This window comes from Rhinopithecus bieti, unplaced genomic scaffold, assembly GCF_001698545.2.
Source record: "Rhinopithecus bieti isolate Rb0 unplaced genomic scaffold, ASM169854v2 scaffold_8309, whole genome shotgun sequence".
NCBI classification, from domain to species: domain Eukaryota; kingdom Metazoa; phylum Chordata; class Mammalia; order Primates; family Cercopithecidae; genus Rhinopithecus; species Rhinopithecus bieti.
Window position 1 is genome coordinate 1,228,280 of NW_016805935.1, and position 22,118 is coordinate 1,250,397.

General features: G+C 43.1%; 1 protein-coding gene across 1 annotated transcript in view; it reads right to left on the reverse strand.

Annotated features, from left to right (window-relative positions):
- Window positions 1-22,118, reverse strand: part of CAP2 (cyclase associated actin cytoskeleton regulatory protein 2) — a 160,248-nt gene that overhangs the window by 41,219 nt on the left and 96,911 nt on the right. The window contains exons 5-6 of the mRNA XM_017874249.1: window positions 723-866; window positions 305-390 (exon numbers count right to left, since the gene is read on the reverse strand). Of these exons, the coding sequence (XP_017729738.1) occupies window positions 305-390; window positions 723-866 (230 nt within the window). The remainder of the gene's footprint in view (window positions 1-304; window positions 391-722; window positions 867-22,118) is intronic.

Consider the following 22,118-nt stretch of genomic DNA (forward strand, 5'->3'; position numbering starts at 1 on the left):
TGCTCCATCACCAAGCTCTCTGATTATTGTGGGAATACATAAGATAGTGACATGCATTCAAGTGGGGAGAGTTTATTCATTATAAGCGAACAGAGGTAGACTTTCTAAAACACATATATTATCTGGATAATTGATTCCACTTTCCACTTGACTTTATCTGCAAATATTAGATTTTCCTTTAAAGTTTATAGTACATTAGTGTAGAGCCTTGAAAAGGAATCAGTAGTTAACTGTACCGAGTTTTAGGGACCAATGTCTAACAAGTAATCAACTGAAAATGTGGTGAGTGAAGTAAGGTACGTACCTGTGTTTGTAGTCCTTTAAGACCCTGTTAGTGTAAAAGGTGGCAGCGTCATTCATCTCCTTGACATAAGGACCGGGTTTGGGGGACTGAGAAAACAGGACCGTCACCCAAGCATAGAAGGAAAAAAAAAAAAAAGGATAAGAAAGAAAATGCCTTAAAGAAGAAGAAAACCAATGGAGACGCGTGGACTTGAAAGTGGGAGGCAAATGTTGCTCTGTAAAGGTTGATAAAAACACTTTCTACAGTATCTCAGAACAGAAAGCATTGAACTTTAAACAGGGTAGGAGAAAGCAGATGCATTCAGCTTAGGAAGAAGCTTCCTTCAGTGCAAGGAGCGTGAAGGTAACTAAGCTATGAGTTCTCCTAAATACTCCAAAAGTGTGATGAGGTGAAGAGGCAACATTCCATCTAGACTCACCACAGCTATCCATCCAAGGGCAGGGATGCTTTCGCTGACGGCCGAAAGATGATTAAACATGTTACTCCCCCGGTTTCTTTCTCTGAATGTTTGGATTTCCTGAATCTTTTCTGATATGGGTTTCAGAAGTGTGGCCACATCATTCTGTAAGCAATCAAACATCAGGGGCTGTTACTACAGACAGAGCAGACGCATAGCACCTCTATCCATGTTGGCCTAAGCAGGAGAATTCAGGACTTGCCATCTGTCAAGGGGTCTAAAAGAAACATATAATCATCTTTGAGAATAGCACGCATTTGTTCTTGGTTATGGTAATGCTGTGCTTTTACTGTCTGAAGTATGAAAATTGCAGATATTTTTAACATTATTAATGCTGTGGCTTGAGATGTGGAAAAAACCCAGCAGTATGGCGCAGTCCCCATTTTGAAGACTCCTTCATGGAAGACAGTGAAATTGAGTGTTGATCATTTATATTTCAAATGGCAAATAGATTACACACTGCAATAACCCCGGTATAACGTTGGGTAAGACTGGAAGGTTAGTAACATGACATCATCCTGTTCCTGTGGGAAAACGCTTTGGGAGAGGCTTCCTGGTTTCACCATAGTTACCATAATCCATGTGAAAAAGTGGAAATCTTTCACCGAGGCCCCCCTGCCCTTTTGTTGTTTTTGAGACGGAGTCTCATTCTGTCCCAGGCTGGAGTGCAGTGGCACGATACTGGCTCACTGCGACCCCCGCCTCCCAAGGCAGGTGATTCTCCTGCCTCAACCTCCCAAGTAGCTGGGACTACAGGCGCCTGCCACTACGCCCAGTTAATTTTATTTTTAGCAGAGGTGGGGTTGGCCAGGCTGGTCTTGAACTCCTGACCTCAAATGATCCACCCACCTCGGCCTCCCAAAGTACTGAGATTATAGCCGTGAGCTACCGCGCCCAGCCCTTTTTAAGAAAATGTGATGGCTTATCATATTTATAGTGACTTTAGTCTTTGTTAGCATTCTACATTGTCCCCAGTCCACTTGGCCTACGGCTACAGGTCACACTCAATTCTGCTAATTCAACAACTGACTTCTCCATTTATACAAAAATGACTTTCAGAAATACATGAGCTGGCTGGGTGTGGTGGCTCATACCTGTAATTCCACCATTTTGGGAGGCTGAGGCGGGAGGATTGCTTGGGGCCAGGAGTTCGAGACCAGCCCAGACAACACAGCAAGACCCCACTTCTAGAAAAAAATTTTAAAAATGAGGTGGCTGTGGTGGTGTGCACCTGTAGTTCCAGTTATTAAGGAGGCGCCAATCCTGGGAGAATTAGAATTACCCAGGAATTTGATACTGCAATGAGCTGTGACTCACCACTGTACTTCAGCCTGGCACCACAGTGAGACTCTGTCTGAAAAAAATATGTAAATGAGTAAAAATAAAAACTAAAAAACAAAATGACGTGAGCTGAGTTACGAAGTATCTCGGAGCTAGATTCTCCAGAATACCACAGTTGCTTTAAACACCTCCTCATCTACATCCTTAGCATTCTCTAATTTCTCTAGGTGTTGAAAAGCAGATACAAGGTTGTTTATCAGATTTTTGTGTGTGCTCCAAAGAAACAGCAAAGACCCTATACTTCAGCTCTGTGGGAGCAGTGAAAGAGTTTTAAGCAGTATTTTCGTAAATCTTGTTTGCAGGAGGTAAAATAGAAAAGCTCCTTACATCTCTTTAATTTCTGAGATTTCAGAGCAATGGTTCCCAGCCTTGGCTACACATTAGAACCACCTTGGGGGCTTTAAAAACCACTGAGGCCTGGGATCCACCCCTAGCAATTCTGATTTAACTGGTCCTTGGGTGGCCTGGGTGAGGGCAGGGGGAATCGTTTAAGCTTCCCAGGTGATTCAGTCATTGCTGCAGCAGTGGCTTCACACCCCAGAGGACAGTCATTTCTGCCAGGGACAGCAAACTATTAGGAAATAAATTATGAGCAGCTGCGGTAGCTTTTAGACTTTACCTCTCCTTCTAAACCCCTTTATATCCCCTCCTCTGAAAAGAAGGTTGAATGTAAGGGCTTTGGTATTAGAATGGCCTTGGTTCAAATCGCTTTGGTGCCTACGGGGCCTTGAGCAAATTACTTACTCGGATCCTTAGTTTCCTCATCTATAAATCAGAGATAATACCTACCACCTACAGGCTACAGGAGATACTGCATTTTAAAGCCCTGGCACATAGGAGGTACACAATAAATAGAAGTAATTATTATTATTTCCATGATGCAGTTAACTCATACCAGAGGTAAAAAGGATGTTGTCCCCTGTAATATGTGATATTCATTTGTTTAGAATAGATATGCATTTAAGATAGGAGAAGCTCCAAACAGACATCTACATAGATTAACAGGATTTTAGGATTCCAGGAGTCTAAACTGGGTCACCTAGTTCAGCTTTTTGACAAATCCAGTAGAATAGGTCACAATTAGCATTTAAAAATCATGAAAATAGATTAGAATAGAAAATATCAGAGGACATTCACATATAATAAGGATGGATATTTTGGTATCAAACTCTTGTTTTGGCTATGAAGTGTGTGTGTGTGTGTGTGCGTGTGTGTGTGTATGTGTGTACTGGGTTGCCAAATAAAATGTATTTATTTTTATGGATCTAGCCTAAAAGTTTGAGAAACATGGCTGTAATCCAATTCTCCTATTTTACATATGGAATACAAGCTCAGAGAGGTTAATTTACTATGTCAAGACCAGTTAGCAATGATTAGTGGAGCTGGAGCTAGAACCTAGGTCTTTGGGGAGGCCCTGAGACAATTCTTGATACTGGGTGCTGAGAAAAATATGGTTAGTTCTCTACATACAGGTTTCTCCTCTGCCAATACGACTAGGGAATGGTGTTAAGAAGGGATTCAGAGCAAAGGTTCTAGCAGGAGACTTCTTGGGTTCAAATCCTTGCTCCACAGTGTGCTCAGCTCTGGGACTTTATATCAATTACCAAACTTGTCCAAGATGCCCTTGTCCCATCTGCAAGCTAGGGTTGACAACAGTACCTGCCTCACAGGGATATTAGGAGGAGTAAATGAGAGAACGTGTCGTGCTTGGTAAAGGGTCAGGTATACTGTGGGTGCACAACAGGTGGCTGGTGATCTCCAAGGTATCTGCCAGTTACAGAGCCTCTGATTGGCCGAGTTCACTGACTAGCTCTTTCCCATCTCTTAAATGCAAACACAAGGAGAGTGGTTTCCTAACATATGCTGAGGGACAGAGGCACCCTTCTGTTTGGGGGAAATAAAGAAATATAGGGAGAGAAAGCAAAGTGCTCTCAAGGTTCACAGTGGACTTTTTAGCTATCCCGTACTGAAGGAGGGGAAAACAAAACATTTGCTGCAGAAGCTAGTCAGTTCTTGTGGAAAAGCCATGAATATCTTCCTGTCTCCTCTCTTTCCCTTCTGACCACTACAAAGCAAAGGGCTTATGGATTTGGTGAAAAGACCTTGAATCAGAGTTGTTAGGGGCTGCACTCTATCCACCCGCCCCCCAACCAAATTCATATGCTGAAGCCTTAACCCCCAGTACCATATTTGGAGAAAGGATCTTAAATATGGTTGGAATGCAACCATATTTGGAGATAGGGTCTTTAAAGAAATGATTACATTAAAATGAGGTCATTAGGGTGGGCTTCAATCCAATATGACTGGTGTCTTTTTTTTTTTTTTGAGATAGAGTTTTGCTCTTGTCGCCTAGGCTGGAGTGCAGTGGCACGATCTCAGCTCACTGCAACCTCCACCTTCCGGGTTCAAGTGATTCTCCTGCCTTATCCTCCCAAGTAGCTGGGATTACAGGCACACACCACCACACCCGGCTAATTTTTGTATTGTTAGAAGAGACGGGGTTTCGCCATGTTGGCCAGGCTGGTCTCAAAGTGTGATCCGCCCGCCTCGGCCTCCCAAAGTACTGGGATTACAGGCGTGAGCTACGGCATCTGGCCTGACTGGTGTCTTTATAAGAAAAGGAGATGAGGACACAGACACACACAGAGGGAAGACCACATGAAGACACAGGGAGAAGGCAGCATCTACAAGCCAAGGAGAGAAGCGTGGGGAGAGACCAACCCTGCCGTCACCTTGATCCTGGACTTTCAGCCTCCAGAACTGTGAGGAATTTCTGTTGTTTCTAATCTACATGTCTCTCGTACTTTGTTAGGGCAGCCCTATCAAACCAATGCAGGGGTAATGGCAGTTCGGGGAAAGCAAACACCTTCAACTCCTTCCCTCCACACCCTCAACAACAGAACAAACAAAAACCCCTCTAAACACTCCTGGCCCCAAACACAATTATGCCATACTTGTTCGTTAATGGTGGCCAAACATCAGTTTTAAATACCCTCCCTGGAGCTTCATTCTGAGAAAGCAAACACCTCCTTCTCTGGGGGATTCTTTTCAGTTCAAATTCAACACCTCATCAAGGGTGTAGCATCAGTTTCCCCAGAAGGCAGCTGATTTTTAATGATGGCAGAACTACTAAAAAGCATCCTAATTTTCTCCAACAATTTGCTAAGTCACAATGTTCTTAATGTAATGACATTTTTGAGAAAGGCCAGAATATCTGAATTGTTGATGATACCTGGCCCACTGCCCCAAGGAGAAAAAAAACCAGAAACTGTATATTTACAACATTAGAGAGATTTATTAAGGCCATCTTTGTTTATCTCTAACTTCCCGAGAACAAACTAAAGTCTGAGGAGACAGAGTCTTCTGGAAGATACATTATATTGGTTATCTGATGAAAGCATCATAAAGATTGAGAAAGTTTTCTTTTGCTTTAGTTTGGCAATTATGTGAAGAATTGTCATCATTAAAAAAAAAAGCAATGTTGAGAGAACTAAGTACAACAGCTATTTGCACAACTCTAATAAACATTACTGCTTTTATTCTGTGCCAATAGACTTCTCCTGTACTTTAAAGAAGTCTTATCTTCACCAGTTCATCCTGACTTTCAAGGCTGGAATCAAAAATAGAAGAGAACATCAGAGTGATGGTGTGACTTCCATCAAAACTGGTTGTGTGGGATGTCAGACGAAAAGTCAATGGGGGGTCTATGAGAGGTACTTCAACCTGTTTCAGTATTAAGCATATATCAGGCACACTCATTCAATACAGGCTGATTTGCATTGCTGTCAATTAAAATTACATAAGGGTTTTCCACTAAAGAAAGAGCTCATCTAAGAGGTGTCCTGGTTTTCTGTCAAGGGAGTGCATTGGTGGTAGCTCCCCAGATATGTCTAGCAGCTAGTGTGCTTTGCAATGACTTTTACATAGATGTCACTCAGATTACTTTTTGTTAATGTCTCACTGAGGTTTCTTTGATTCGCAACAGTTTCTCAGAATTCATGTGAAGATGAGCTGAACATGCTCCCTGGCCTTCCCCTAGTTTCTGTGGCTTTGACAGAAGAAGGTGGAAATGGCCAACATGGAAGAGATGCATGAACGAACTACGCGTTTTCAGCAAACGTTTCCAAGGGTTATCTTAGCTGGATGCGACTGTACTTTGGAAGAGTATTTTAGGACTCCATGTCTTTATGACCCTAGCTTCTGCTTTAAAGTTGAAGCACTGAGTCCCGTTATCAGCTTCATCTCCATTTAGCTCCCAAAGTAAGGGAATTGTTTTGCAAAAGTAAAATGAGTTTTATCAGCAAGCTTTGTAGAAACTTTACCCAAAAAGGAAAACCAAATTCTCACTCATGCTGTTTTGTAAGAGATGGCACAAACTCTGGGAGTTTGACCTCAAAGATGTATCATTGAGTAAAACAAAATAGGCCTGTTATTTATGGAACCCATGGTTCTCATGTAGTTCTGTACCATGTAGAAAACGGTTCAGTCATTGTTACTTCTTTGTAATGAAATTCTTTTCTGATTATAAAACCAATATAGGCTCTTTGTGAAACACCGAAAATATAGATGTAAAACATAAATAAACAATAAACATTCTGCATTCCACCACATAGAAAAAAAGCAGTGCTAAAAGTTGGTGTTCATTTTTTTTTTTCCTGTAGATGTAATTATTCATTGCTTCTTGGCCTTTGGTTAAGATCAAGTGTAGATATAATTATTGGAAATATTTTCAGAAATAATAATAATTACTTTTTAAGTAATGGCGATTCAAACCATCAAGAATGATTCTAAGAGTTTAATTCAAACAGTTCAATGAAAACAAACAAGCATACAAATAAAATCCCATCAATACATTCCTGGCATGAACTGTGAGAACTCTATCATCTGAGAAAGAATGATTTCAAGGTAATGACATTTGCATTACCACTACAACTCAAACAAACTTAATAGCATTAAAGTAAAATTTAAAAAAGGTCTGGGTTCCACCTACATTTAAAATTCCAAGAAAGCTCATATCAAGCAGTACGCATTAGTAAGCCACACTACCAAATACTAATCATTATTACTTTTGCTTACGTATTTTTGTGCAAAGTTCCACCAGCTTATTTCATTTGGATGCATGTGTGTATGTGTGTGAGTGCACGGCACAGAAAATATATGCAAAGATATACATCAAAAAGTGTCAACATAGAACTTTAATTTTATTGGCTTTTCTATATATTCTAAGTCTTCTAACATGTACATATATTTCCTTTGCAATTAAGGGAAAAGTTTTAAAACATTTTAACCAGTTTCACACCTTCAAAAGCAGAAAATATTTCACATAGGGGCTGTTAAGTTTGCATGTGTCAAAAAATATTAAATCTCCTTCCAATTAGGGAAGAAGCTTTAGGAAAACACATTCAGAAGTTGCCAGAATAAATTACCCAGGTGAAGAAGAATCAAGTTTTCTCAAGCAAAGGTTATCCAAATCAGGAACAGTATTTCGGGAGGCTGAGGCAGGAGAATCGCTTGAACCCGGGAGGTGGAGGTTGCAGTAAGCCGAGATCGTGCCACTGCACTCCAGCCTGGGCGAAAGAGTGAGACTCTGTCTCCAAAAAAAATAAAAAAATAATAAAAAATATGTATATATTTGGACACACACATATATATATATTTGGACACATTCTAATAATTGAAGCAATTATTTTCACCATTTAAAGTCAGAAGCAATTGTTTACAAATCAGAAATGTTCCATTGAGTTAACTTTTGCTTCGCTGCAATTGTAGGTGTTTCCTTCTTGTTGAGTCCCATTAAATAAAAATTTTTTACTGTCCAGGAACATTTTGGAGATTTCAGAATACGTCCACGGAGATACTTTCAAAAACACTTGTACAATTTAAACAATCTAAAATGTTTGCAAAACCTAGTGAGCACCACTCATCATGTACAATCTGATTTACAACAGTTGCCATTATATTGAATAATAATAGATTGCTTGGGAAATATTTTTACATCTTTATAAGACTTGACGGTTCATATATGTTCCTTATTTTAGGATTGCTAAACTTTATGTTCCTTATATACTATATTTGCTTATGTTTTTATTTATTTATTTGTGACAGGGTCTCACTCTGTCACGTAGGCTGGAGTGCAGTGGTGTAATCTTGGCTCACTGCAGCCTCAACCTCCTGGGTTCAAGAGACCCTCCAGCTTCACCCTCCCAGATAGCTGGAACCACAGGCATGTGCCACCAGCCCTGGCTAAGTTTTTGATTTTTTTGAGGAGACCGGTTCTCCCTATGTTGTGCCCAGGCTGGTCTTGAACTCCTGGGCTCAAGCAATCCTCCCATCCCAGCCTCTCAAAGTGCTGGGATTACAGGCATGAGCCACCGTGCCCAAGCTATATTTGCTTATATTCTTTAAAAATCATTCTTCAAGAATATAAAACCTGGTGAGTTGGTCTTCCAGAGGATGCATTGCTTTGCATAGTTACATTGTCTTGGTATCTCAGAGACAAGTTTTTTAACATGCATAAACTCCTATTTTAATTTTTTTTTGAGATGGAGTCTCGCTCTGTCACCCAGGCTAGAGTGCAATGGTGTGATCTCAGCTCACTGCAACCTCCACCCACCAGGTTCAAGCAATTCTCCTGCCTCAGCCTCCCGAGTTGCTGGGATTACAGGCGTGTGACACCATGACCTGCTAATTTGTGTATTTTTAGTAGAGATGGGGTTTCACCATGTTGGCCAGGCTGGTTTCAAACTCCTGACCTCAAATGATCCGCCCGCTTCGGCCTCTCAAAGTGCTGGGATTACAGGTGTAAGCCACTGTGCCTGGCCCCTACTTTAATTTTTAATGCTAATCTTTCAACAACCTCATTGGCACAATTTTTTTTTTTCAGTAATAGTTTTTGTTTTTAAAGCAAATTGGCTGGGCGCGGTGGCTCACGCCTGTAATCACAGCATGTTGGGAGGCCAAGGTGGGCCGATCACAAGGTTAGGAGATGGAGACCATCCTGGCTAACACAGTGAAACCCCACCTCTACTAAAAATACAGAAAAATTAGCGCGGTGTGGTGGCGGGCACCTGTAGTCCCAGCTATTCGGGAGGCTGAGGCAAGCATGAACCCAGGAGGCGGAGCTTGCAGTGAGTGGAGATCGTGCCACTGCACTCCAGCCTGGGCAACAGAGCAAGACTCCATCTTAAAAAAAAAAAAAGCTATTTTAGTCATACACAAAAACAGATAATAATAAAGACAGGCTCCCATTTATAATTTAATTTAATTTTTCATGGGGGCCCAGGATCATCATTATGATGCCCCTTTACTGACATCTTCAGAAGAACTAGAAAGGAAGAGATCTGGAGCCTGGGACCTAGAACTATTTAGATAAGACCTCCGCGGCAGCACTGAAGTTTGACATGAGATTGTTCTACTGCTCTATAAAGGTAGAACAATACACTTGCAGTTGCAAATTGGGCATTTTTAATATGATGTCTTTTCTGCAAAAGTGTTCGGCAAATCATAGGCTAAAAAGCCTTCTCTGAAGCCATTTTTGTACCCTTCAGATAGATAATAATCTACACTGCCATTATCAGTATGTTTTAACTTGTCAGAATCATTCAAAGCTTTCTCTAGGATTTTGGGGCCACTGACACAATGAACAGTAGACTTTTTTTTTTTTTTTGGTCACTTCCCACTTACTATTCTTTGTCTTTGCCATTGTTCACAGATGTGATTCCCATCTCTCATCATTTCTAGATTTTGTGCTGCAGAATTTGAGGGTGCGCTCACTCTAAAACCTACAAGTTACACATCAGAACAAGAACACAGTTCTGTTGACATGATGTGTGGGCCACAATTTTCTCTATGCTGTCAATGTTTGACACTTTTCCGAAGGATAGGTTATGTGAGAGGAAAAGTCAAGTTGAATGGAAATGTAAACGTTTAACACAAGGACCCGCGACGTTACACTAGCCTCACAATAGCTCATATCCTGAATCTTAATGCAACACCACGGCTTGGGAGACCATAGAAACAGAACAAAATAAACAAACAAGAAAACCATTCACATTAACTGTTCCCTCGGGTTGAGATTTATAGTTTTCATTATAGTTGTTCTGATAGATACTTGACTGGTAGTGCAAAAAGCTAACAGTCCAGTCAGAGAAAACATATCTTTTCCATTCATGCATCAGTGTGCAGCTAACTAACGAATATGGGAGACAGAGGAGGCTCTAGTGTATTTCCCTTGTATAAAGGGACTTGACAACACGAGTTCCAGAAAATGCTGGATTCATGGCAGGGGCATGGGATTAGCTGAACTGAGATCCAGGAAGGAAGTAGTGGATCAATACTAGGCAATGACAAACAGCGACATACAAAATTGCTGCAGAGAGAAACCAGACGTTTTGGAGAGAAAATTAAGTTGAAAACCAAAGCTTAACCTAGTTGTCTACAATAAGTATAAGAGAACAGATCAGGTGGCTAAGAATCTCATTTTGTATTTTGTTCTTATTACAGCTTACTGGTTCAGCTGAGAAGATACCAACTCTTACCCTATCTGGGAGGTATCATCTGGCTTCTGACAACGATGAATTTTATAATCACCTATAATTTCACTTTGTGAGATTCTGCACATAAAAGCTGAGGAGCAGAAGGTCTCACTTGTGCTTTACTTAAACCCAGAGGGACTTCACTAGTAATCTCTAGGGACAAAAATTGGAAAAAACTGCTGAAACCATTTGAATTCACCAGCTTTATAAATCTATGACAATGTACAGTGATCAGAAATTAGTTCTCTGATATAGTAAGAAAAAATTCTTCTCAACTGCAATTTATTTTTCCTTCTGTCAACATTTGATGTGCATTTGAGAGGTGACAACGTGCTAGCAGCCCTTGGTCACTCTCGGTGCCTCCTTGGCCTCGGTGTCCACTCTGGCTGCACTTGAGGAGGCCTTCAGCCCGCTGCTGCACTGTGGGAGCCCCTCTCTGGGCTGGCCGAGGCCGGAGCTGTCTCCCTGTTTGCGGGGAGGTGTGGAGGGAGAGGTGCAGGCAGGAACCAGGGCTGCATGTGGCGCTGGCGGGCCAGCACGAGTTCTGGGTGGGCATTGGCTCCGCGGGTCCCACACTTGGAGCAGCCAGCTGGCGCCAGCGGCCCCGGGCAGTGAGGGGCTTAACACCCGGGCCTGGTCCCCCAGTACTGCCAGCCCACCCGTGCCACGCTCAAATTCTCGCCAGGCTTCAGCTGCCTCCCCATGGGGCAGTGCTCTGGACCTGCAGCCCGCCATGCCCAAGACCTCCCCTGCTCCCCTGGTGGGCTTCCGTGTGGCCTGAGCCTCCCGGGGCATGGCCTCCTGCTCCTCTGCACTGGGTCCCATCAACCATCCAAGGGCTGAGGAGTGCAGGCACGTGGAGCGGGACTGGCCCCCAGGGATCCACTAGGGGCTTCCAAGTGGGGTGGGGACTTGGAGAACTTTTATGTCTAGCTAAAGGTTTGTAAATGCACCAATCAGCACCCTGTCTCTAGCTCAAGGTTTGTAAATGCACCCATCAGTGCTCTGTGTCTAGCTAACCTAGTGGGCACTTGGAGAACTTTTCTAACACTCTGTGTCCAGCTAAAGGATTGTAAACGCACCAATCAGCACCCTGTGTCTAGCTCAAGGTTTGTAAATGCACCAATCAGTGCTCTGTGTCTAGCTCAAGGTTTGTAAATGCACCAATCAGCTCCCTGTCAAAATGAACCCATCAGCTCTCTGTAAAATGAACCAATCAGCAGGATGTGGGTGGGGCCAGATAAGGCAATAAAAGCAGGCTGCCTGAACCAGTAGCAGGAACCAACTTGTAGTACTCTTCCATGGTGTGGAAGCTTTGTTCTTTCAATCTTCACAATACATCTTGCTGCTGTTTACTCTTTGGGTCCATGCTGCCTTTATGAACTGTAACAGTCACTGCGAAGGTCTATAGTTTCACTCCTGAGGCCAGAAAGAGCACGAACCCACCAGAAAGAATGAACAACTCCAAACAAGTTACCTATAAGGGCTGTAACACCCACCAGGAGGGTCCGCAGCTTCATTCTTGAAGTCAACAAGAACCCACCAATTCCCAACACATTGACTGTATGCCAAGTACCATGCTGATTGGTTTTCATCTGTTCTTTCTACTTTCTAATGATAAATCTCAAACTATCCAATCCACCATTTGAAAGTTCCCAGCCCAGTCAATTGAATTTGCTGGGTCACTGTCTCTCCCTTTGTAAGTGGTCCATGATAGAAAGAGGGCCAGATCTTTTCATCTAAGATTCATTTATGTAGAATGTGGCTGAAAGGATGTAAACCTACAGTTTCCACCTCAAACTCAGCAGACGCAAAGAATTTCAATAACTCCCCTGAGTGTTAAGATATCCCACAGGGTAGATGAGCCATTATTGTACCAAGCCAGGGATACTTAGCTCCAATGATCCTTAATCTGAAATGTGTTTTATCTTTTAAGGGTAAGATCATCTTCCTAAGATTCCATTGTTTGTTATTCTCAGGAGCAAACAGCAGGGCGTGGTGGCTCACGCCTGTAATTTCAGCACTTTGGGAGGCTGAAGTGGGCAGATAGCTTCAACCCAGTAGTTTGAGACCAGCCTCGCCAATACAGTGAAACCGCATCTCTACACACACACACACACACACACACACACACGAAAAAGGAAACAGCAATGCATCCCATAGAGCACTAGCCCATTTGGTGAGTAGCTCAACATGAGCCGTGCTTCCTGGTCAACAGGGTTGGGAGGATTCTGCATATGGCGCCCCCACTTTTGGTGGCCCACAATTCACTTCAGAATACTGAACAAGGTACTACAGAAACTTATTTAACTTTGCTTAACCTGATACTTTTCAAGCTTTTTGATCCATGGAGCTTTTAATTTCACCCACAGTTTTCTAAGGAACTGGTATTCTGTGAACAGATCCAGGGAAACGCTGCTGTAACAGGCCTGTGGGGTAGCTTCAGGGTTTCATGGAGGCCTGCAGGGCTGTCTACTGTGTATTTGCCCCTTCCTCTCTGGTTGTCTGACTTATAACCATAGAGATGCTTTCAAGCGCATTTACCAGAAGTAAAGCAGCCTGTTTTCCCTCACTTACCACACACACACACACACACACACACACAAACGCATGCACAGCAGTTGCTTTCGGGAGCTATAATCATCTCTGGGTGGGCTGCTGGCATAGCCATCCCCCGCTGCACTGGGATTCTGTCCTCTGTTGCTGTCTTTTCTGCAGGTCATTTTTTGGCCAGTCCTGTCCCCACTTCTAACAACTCCCACCATTGACAGTTACAGTCTCTTTCCTGTCCTTTCCCTGTATTTTCTTGCTTCCTCTTTCATGCACCTAAACTTGTGTGAAAAAGCAGGCATTTTAAGGAAAAAGGCCACTAAATTGCAGTCTTTTTCTTTTGCAGTGCACACTCATGGCCAGTGACCTTTCATCTTCAAGGCTTGAGCCAAGATGCTTCTTTGTTGTCCAAGATTTTTGGCCACTGCCAAGTCCAGAGGAGTCCCATAACTCCATATGCCGTAAATCTCATGGACTCCAAGTCTTATCAGTGCTTGTAGACTGCTGAGCCTGGATTTTGACATTGACCCCAAAGGAAAAGTGTGGCTAATGGTGTGTATAAATCCAGCATAAAACGTGATGTACAACCAGAACTACTTTCTATGAGGCATATGCTGGAAGGACCATTCTTTGATTTTTGACTCAGTTCTTAGATGTAAAGCTTATAAATCATGACTGTGTAATAAAATGAAGAGAATTTTGCTCACTATTATGTGTAAAGAGAGTTATTTTGTTACCTGCTGGTTCATTTGTTTTTTCATTTATTCAACAAATATATACTTGTGACTTTTATGTGCCAGAGCTGGTCCAGGTCCTGGGGTACAGCAGTAAACAACACAGACAGTACTCTGATGTCCCTGCCCTCTTTTGTTTAAGTGGCGACGGGCATGTATTAGTCAGGGTTCTCCAGGGAAACACAACAAACAGGATTTGTTTATTTATTTATTTATTTATGGCAAGGAATTGGCTGTGATTATGGAGACTGGCAAGTCCCAAGATCTGCAGTCAGTTGGCTGGAGACCCAGGAGAGCCAATGGTGTAAGTTCCAGTCCAAGTCTGAAGGCTGGCAGGCTGGAGATCCAGGAAGAGCCAATGATCTTTCGAGTCCAAAGGCAGGGGAAAAGCAAAACAAAACAAACAAACAAACAAAAACACCCAATGTCCCAGCTCAAAGGCTGTCAGTAAAAATGCTCTCTTACTTAAGAGAGGGTCAGACTTTTGTTCTATCCAGACCTCCAACTGATTGGATGAGGCACTCCAACTGATTAGGAAGCGCAATCTACTTTACTCAGTCTACTAATTTAAATGTTAATCTCATCCAAAAACACCCAGAATAATACTCATCCAAATATCTGGACATCCCAGGGCCCAGTCAAGTCGACACATAAAATTAACCATCACAGGGGGAGAGAGACCCAGAGAAATAATTATAATAAATAATTAAATTATATAGCATGTTAACTGTTAAAAACCATGGAGGGAAAAAGGTAGAACCTAGTGAGGATGATCAGAAATACATATGGGGGGGTGGGTTCCCATTTAAAATAGGATGGCCAGCGCAGGTCTCATTGAGAAGGTGACATTTGAATAAATATCTGGAAGTGGCATTAGCCATGTAGACATCTGCAGGAAGGGCTCCCCAGAGAGAGGAAACAGCCACTACAAAGATCATAAGGTAGGAATGTGCCTCCAGTGTTTAAGGAGCAAGCAGAACCCATGTAGCGGGAATGGAGCGACTGAGGGAGAAAAGGCCAGGGTTTGAAGTCAGAGAGAAAATGACAGGGTGTTGGGGCACCAATCATGGGAGCTGCTGAAAGGATTTTGGCTTTTATCCTGAATGAAGCGGAGATCATCATGGAGTTTTGAGCAGAGGAATAACGTGATGTGGTTTTCTTTTTTAAGGATCACTCTGGCTGCTGTACTGAGAATAGATTATTGGAGGGTAAACACAGAACTAGGGACATCGTACCTGAGACTACCGCAATAATGCCAACAAGAGATTAAGGTTGCTCAGGCCACAGTGAATGTAGTGGAGATTGTGAAAAGTAGATTTCAGACCAGATGTGGCGTATCAAAGCAAATGAGGAGTCAGGAATGACTCCTTGGTCTCTGACCCAAACAACTAGAAGGATGGAGTCGCCATCAACTGAGATGGGGAAAAGGCAGAAGGAGCAGGCTGTAGCAGAAAGACCAGGAGCTCCGATTTAAACATAGTGTTTCGGCTGTCCTCAAACAGGAGTTCCCAGGGGCCACAACTGATCCGTAATATCTGCAGTGCAGTGCAGCCGTGATGGGCTGGCTTTTTTTTTTTTTTTTTTTGTCCCCTCAGCTAAGTTCCTTTCTGGTCTCCACTCCTCAGTGTGCCTTTGCTGGGAGCATCTTCTCACATTTTCAATCCAGTACACATGATTCATAAATGTGCTACATGTTCCTGTATTCAGTACAATTCAGTTCCAATTCAGAACAACACAACGTATATACATGCTCTGTTCCTCACCTACAAGAATGGCGCTTCTGGCCCTCAATCAGCCAGGGGTGAGCTCTGTATTGTTTCTCTCCTGAGGTTGACTTGTGCTGAGTCATTCACTCTGGCCAGCAGCAAAAGTCTGTGAGATAGCCAGCCTCGATTATGGGTACAGTCTGTGGTTGGCAGTAAAATTATTTTTGTTTAATTTCCCAGGTCAATTACTCATTATATCCTAAAACTTGTTGGCCTGTAGAGAGAAACAACCTTTAGCCTTGGTTTCATCTCTACCATATTTTAACAAATTGAGGTGAGAGAGAGGTGCATTATTTAAAATGGCTTATTTGGGTTATGTGAGTGGATGCTGGTGGTCTAGCTTGCATTTTTATGCTAAACACAGTGTCATGTAACAGGAATGGATGAACAAAGGAATGAATACACAAACTAACACTGAAGTGACAAATAAAAATCTGGGTAGCAGAAATAAAATGTACCTCTCTAAAGATGGTAAGAGTTTATCTTGTTTTGATACAAATTTTTTATTCATATGTGAATAAAATGATCAGATATTGCCTTTTATGTCCTCCTCTGTTTTCCTTCATAAACGTTTTTTTTCTGCCTGATGTCCACTAACTCTGACCTCATGTTTTCTTGTTCCTTTTATCTGTTATAATATTTATTGAGCACCTACTAGGTGCCAGGCATAGTCCTAGGGACTTGAGATACATAAATGGGGAAAATGGGTCTTTCCTTTGGGGTTTACAAGCAGTAAACAGACAGTAAACAACAGACATATTAAAGATACAGTACATGAAAAAAAGGAGTGAAGCAGTATGAAGGGGTCAGAGGAGCAGGGGAGATTTTATTAATGTAAAAGGCTTATGTGAAAATATTTAGCTGACTACAATATTTGACTGAACATTTGGTTGATGCTGTTTGATCCAGCCAGCCTGTCACATGCTAGCAGCAGATCAGAATGGAGTATGGAACATCAATGAGGAGAAATCAGGAAGTGGACAGGGATAAAAGATGCTTTCCCCCCAACTGGGTGACCTGAATTCAGCCACGCATAGGCTAAAGTTCACTTGCAATTCCAGCCACTTTGGATGCCAGCACATAGTCCAGAATAATATGCCTTCTGCTGACGGGCAGCACAGAATAAAGCCTGCCAGCTGCAGTTCCATGTACCAGGTACCCTCTGGTGCCTCAGCAATCCTGTTTTTCTCTTTCAGTTACCTTCCCTCAGTTCTGCTCCTTCTGACTTCCAGCTCATAGGCATACTTGTGTCTTGGTGTGTTTTTTTGGTGACCCCAAAATACAAAGTTAAAACCAAACTACACACACCCCGCCACTGGCAAACATCACAATAAGTTGGGAAATTTATATAGAGAAAAAAATAGACAGCCATTTCCCATTGTTGATTATAGAAGATTTCTCTGAATTTCTAAAAGATGTACCTTTCCAGCATCACACATGGGTACCGCAAAGTACAAAACAGTTCCTGCGAAGACCAGTAAGGTCAAACCCTTTCCTTCCTCCTGGCACATTAAGTACTCCTTCCAGAATAAACACAGGGACAAGGCTGGGGCCAAGAGCAGCTGAGCTGGATAGACAATGGGATTTATTTGGTCCTCATCAGCAGGTCATGCTAGGAAGCCCATAGAAATCTGTGAGAGTCCTGGGGGATGACTATCGTCTCAAGATCAGTTTGTGGGGAGGGAAGAAATGAAAATGTACTGATTGCTTACTATAAATCAGGCACTGTACTTTGTATTCTATATATTATGTAAACATCATAAAACTTTGGTGGAAACATTAGCATGATTATCCCTGTTTTATGAGTGAGGGAACAAGATCAAGAAATACTTAGTAACTTGCCCAAGATCATCTGGCTAGAACTGAGATTTGGACCCAGAAATGTCTGGCTCCCACAGCTAATACTCAGGCAAAACAGAAAAAGCATTGGCTTCAGAACAGGAAACATCTGGGTTTAAACCGTGTCGTTCACACCAGTCCGAGCCCCGGTATTCTTCCTATGCCATCTGTATGGTTCTGATGACAATTACATAATACAATACGTGCATCATGTCTGACACGTAATAGAGGCCGAAAAATGACAGCTGCTATTATTGTAATTATTCAAGCAATTTTACTGTCCTCAAATGCTGAAGAAAAAGTATATCATGGATAGCTGGACAAAATGGAATAATTATTGCTGAGTTAAACACTGCAGTTGATGAAGCAGCTGAGAACACGGTGTCCACGATATGCGGTAAGAAGGATATGCTTACAATGCAGGCCCTTTTGAACGGGGTGGAAACTTAGGTCATCTCTTTTTGAGAATCTCAGGCAATTTACTTACGTGACCCTGGGACATACTGGAAAAGGTGGAGAACAGATGGGGCACCCTGACAATCTCTGGGGCATTGGGGGACAGTCTTTGGGAAAGGCTGTTCAAGTTCAGTGCAAGGGTGCTAGAAGAACCCCAAGATCAGAAACTCACATTTCTGGGGCATGAAGTTAATGACACTGAGTTTCTACCAGCTCAAGGCGGAAGAAGAGTGAAAGAGACACAGATTTCTTTTAGTAGCACATGTCCTCTTGTTTACCCAGTGGAGCTATGGGCACAGCCTGAAGTTTACTTGCATGGGAAACAGACATGTCAGCAGGAGGGCTGAGTTACAGCTGACATTCAGCCAAAGGGCACAAGGGCAGCTTCACCAGCTGTTAAGGCACCACGATCCTTTGTAGTGGTTGGCAAACAGCCACTTTCCAAGCCCTTTGGGTACCCCCTGTTACCCTGGCTGCCCCAGTCTCTCTTCCAGGACTCCTCAAAGTCCCCACACTCCAGCAACCCTGGCCTAGTAGGAGGCCTCCAGGATCCTTCTCCAAGGCTCTCATTCTTTTTGTTCTGATTGGACCCATGCAGAATCTTAGGACTACAACTGAAAACTCATGGGCAGGACCTCTGCCCGCAAAGGAGTGCTGTCAACATGGCAGGAACACCTAGCTTTGTGACTTATACCCCACCCAACTCAATACTCCATTTTAAAATTGCAAGTGTTTTATAATCCTCTTTTCTGCCTGAAAGAAATTCACAGATAATATAAACTACATGTACACATCACTTTAAGAAATCCATATCAGGAAGGGGAACATCACACACCGGGGCCTGTTGTCAGGTGGGGGGAGTGGGGAGGGATAGCATTAGGAGATATACGTAATGTAAATGACGAGTTAATGGGTGCAGCACACCAACATGGCACATGTATACATATGTAACAAACCCGCACGTTGTGCACATGTACCCTAGAACTTAAAGAATAATAAAAAAATAAGATTAAAAAAAGAAGGAAACCCATATGGTATCTAATTGTAAAATAAAGGAGAAATAAAAGGAAAGCAATTTCAAGACGTAAATGTTTGGCCACAATGCCACCAGGAAGATATGATGTAGTCCCAAAGTTGCAACTGCACATACAATCCTGCAGAAAGAGACAGCCACAGATGTGGACTCATACAGGTGAGTGATTTCGCAACCCAAATACAAGAAGTCTTTTGGAGATATCTGCAGATGCCATTTTCTGACATGGCAAATAACATATGGCAAATTTCAGAACAAAACATAGTGTCATCTTCCCTCAATTTGCACTGCAGCTGCATTCCAGGGTAATTTAGGATATATATAAAATTACTATGCATATTAATATAGAATATGGAATGAAATTAGCTTCTGAGCTCAGATGATTAAAAATGTTTTTCACCTACATGCATATGTCATGGGTGAGAGTCAACTAGGAGGAGGGATAATGTATTGTGTTGTGTGTTGCTGAGCTTCTGGCGTCTGTGGCCCCTGCCCACCAGATGCCAAGAGAAACCTCCTGTATCTGACAACCCAAAAAGACGCTCACGCATTTCCAAAATGCCCTTTTGGAGGACGTTAGCACCCCCGTGGAGAACTCAAGATCTGGCTAAATGGCACAACTATCATGATAGACCTAGTAGATTACAAACTCCAGCAGGGCAGATCTGTTTTGCTCACTACAGTTTTCCCAGCTCCAGACCAGGATCTGGCAAATAGAATCTCAACTAGTGTTTGTTAAATGAGAGAATGGACGCAAAACTCCAGCTAGTAAGGGGCAAGGCAACACATTTCGAGAAGCTAATCCAACAGGCAAGCAGAGAGGCGCATGGAAGAGTGTCGTAGCAACTGAACCTTCCCCATGATGGTAGCTGACACTGGGTAACGCCAACTGTGGGACATTCAGTCATTCAACACCCTTTGGGGCACCATGTGGGACTCTGAGGACTTAACACTGTTGCTTATTGGCAACTGTACTGAATGGTAGTTACTGTTCTGAGTTTTTGTTTTTTCTTTTGGTTTGTTTGTGTTTTGAGACAGTCTTGCTCTGTTGCCCAGGCTGGAGTGCAGTGGCACAATCTCGGCTCACTGTAGACTCCGCCTACCATGCTCAAGCAATTCTCCTGCCTCAGCCTCCCGAGTAGCTGAGATTACAGGCGCGTGCCACCACACCCAGCTAATTTTTGTATTTTTAGTAGAGATGGGGTTTCACCATGTTGACCAGACTGGTCTTGAACTCCTGACCTCGTGATGTGCCCGCCTCAGCCTCCCAAAGTGCTGGGATTACAGGCGTGAGCCACCACACTCGGCCTGATTTTCTTGAAAGGCAGTTTCTCTTGTGGCTCATGGTGGCCATCAATTTTATTAATTTTGGAAGGAAAGTTAGTTTGCAGACTTTCTGGTGGAAGCATTTTCCTGTGTTTGGAGGAGTGGGCCAAAGGCAAAACTGCCAGTGGTAGGATGTCCTGCCAGCACAGACCCCTCAGCACAGTGGAGTTTCCACACAGCATGGGCATCAGAGTCAGTCTTGGATTTTAGTCTTGACTCTGCCCCTTAATAACTGAGAGAATAATATCCACCTCATGGAACAGATAAGAAGCAGCAGGTGTACCATGTTCATGAATCCCTTAGATGTCCAGAGGGTATAATTCAAGGCCAAGTGTGCTAACTCGGCGTGCAAACTGTGATGACAACAGAACTAACACAAACTGCGGCTCTATAAGGAGATGCTCTGATGTAATTGAAACTATGGCTTCCACAAAGATAGATGCTAATTCTCTTAGTGACTTTGTAATTCAGTATTATTATCCTCATTTTTCAGCAGAGGACACTGAGGTTTAGGCCGATTTAACATTTATCTCTGAGCTGAATGTGGGCTTGTGATATGAATGAGTTTTTTAAAAAATGAGATATGAAACTCACTGAAGAATTACAATAAATGACTAAATTTATCTCCATGACTATATTCCTGGCCCTGAGCTATTCAAAGATGAATGAGATGGTCACATGAACAAACGGTTACAGCGGGGCTGTGGGACCGAGCCATCGAGGGCTTGGGAGGCCGCTAGTCTGCCTGTGGCTGGCACCAGGTAGGACAATCCAGAGGGGAGGTGTTTGCTTATTACTTACAGATGAGAAGAAATCTGAAGGGAAAGGTTGAGAGAACAGCAGACAAAAATACCAAAAAGAGCACAAAGCCAGGCTATCCTCAGGAAAGAACAAATTTTCCTGAATGGCATGGAATAACAATCAGGTCGGATGTGGTGGCTTATGCCTGTAATCCCAGCTCTTTGGGAGGCCAAGGTGGGAGGATCACTTGAGTCCAGAAGTTCAAGACCAGCCAGGAAAGTATAGTGAGACTTCATCTCTACAAAAATAAAAATAAAACTAACTGGGCATCCCTGCTACTTGAGGGGCTGAGGCGGGAGAATCACTTGAGCCCAGGAGTTTGAGATCAGACTGGGCAACAAAGCAAGACTCTGTCTCTATAAAACAAACAAACAAACATACAAACAAACAAAACTAGCTAGGCATAGTGGTACACACCTGTAGTCCCAGCTACTAGGGAGGCTGAGGTGGGAGGATCACTCGAGCCCAGGAGTTTGAGGCTACAGTGAGCCATGATGGAACCACTGCACTCCAGCCTAGATAACAGTGTAAGACCCTGTCTCAAAACAAAACAAAACAGAAACTGGGTCAGGTGCGGTGGCTCACGCCTGAAATCCCAGCACTTTGGGAGACTGAGGTGGGCAGATCACCTGAGGCCAGAAGTTTGAGACCAGGCTAGCCAACATGGTGAAACCCCCGACTCTACCGAAAATACAAAAATTAGCCAGGCATGGTGGCAGGTGCCTGTAATCCCAGCTACTCAGGAGGCCGAGGCAGGAAAATCGCTTGAACCCAGGAGGCAGAGGTTGCAGTGAGCCAAGCTGGTGCCACTACACTCCAGCCCCGGTGACAAGAGCAAAACTCCATCTCAGAAACAAACAAACAAACAAACAAACAAAAAGACAAACAAACCCACCTGGGGGCATTCTGGGCGATGAGGCTGCTGAGCCAGACAGGCATTTGCTCTTGCGGAGCTCTGGGAGGATTTAATGCAGAGC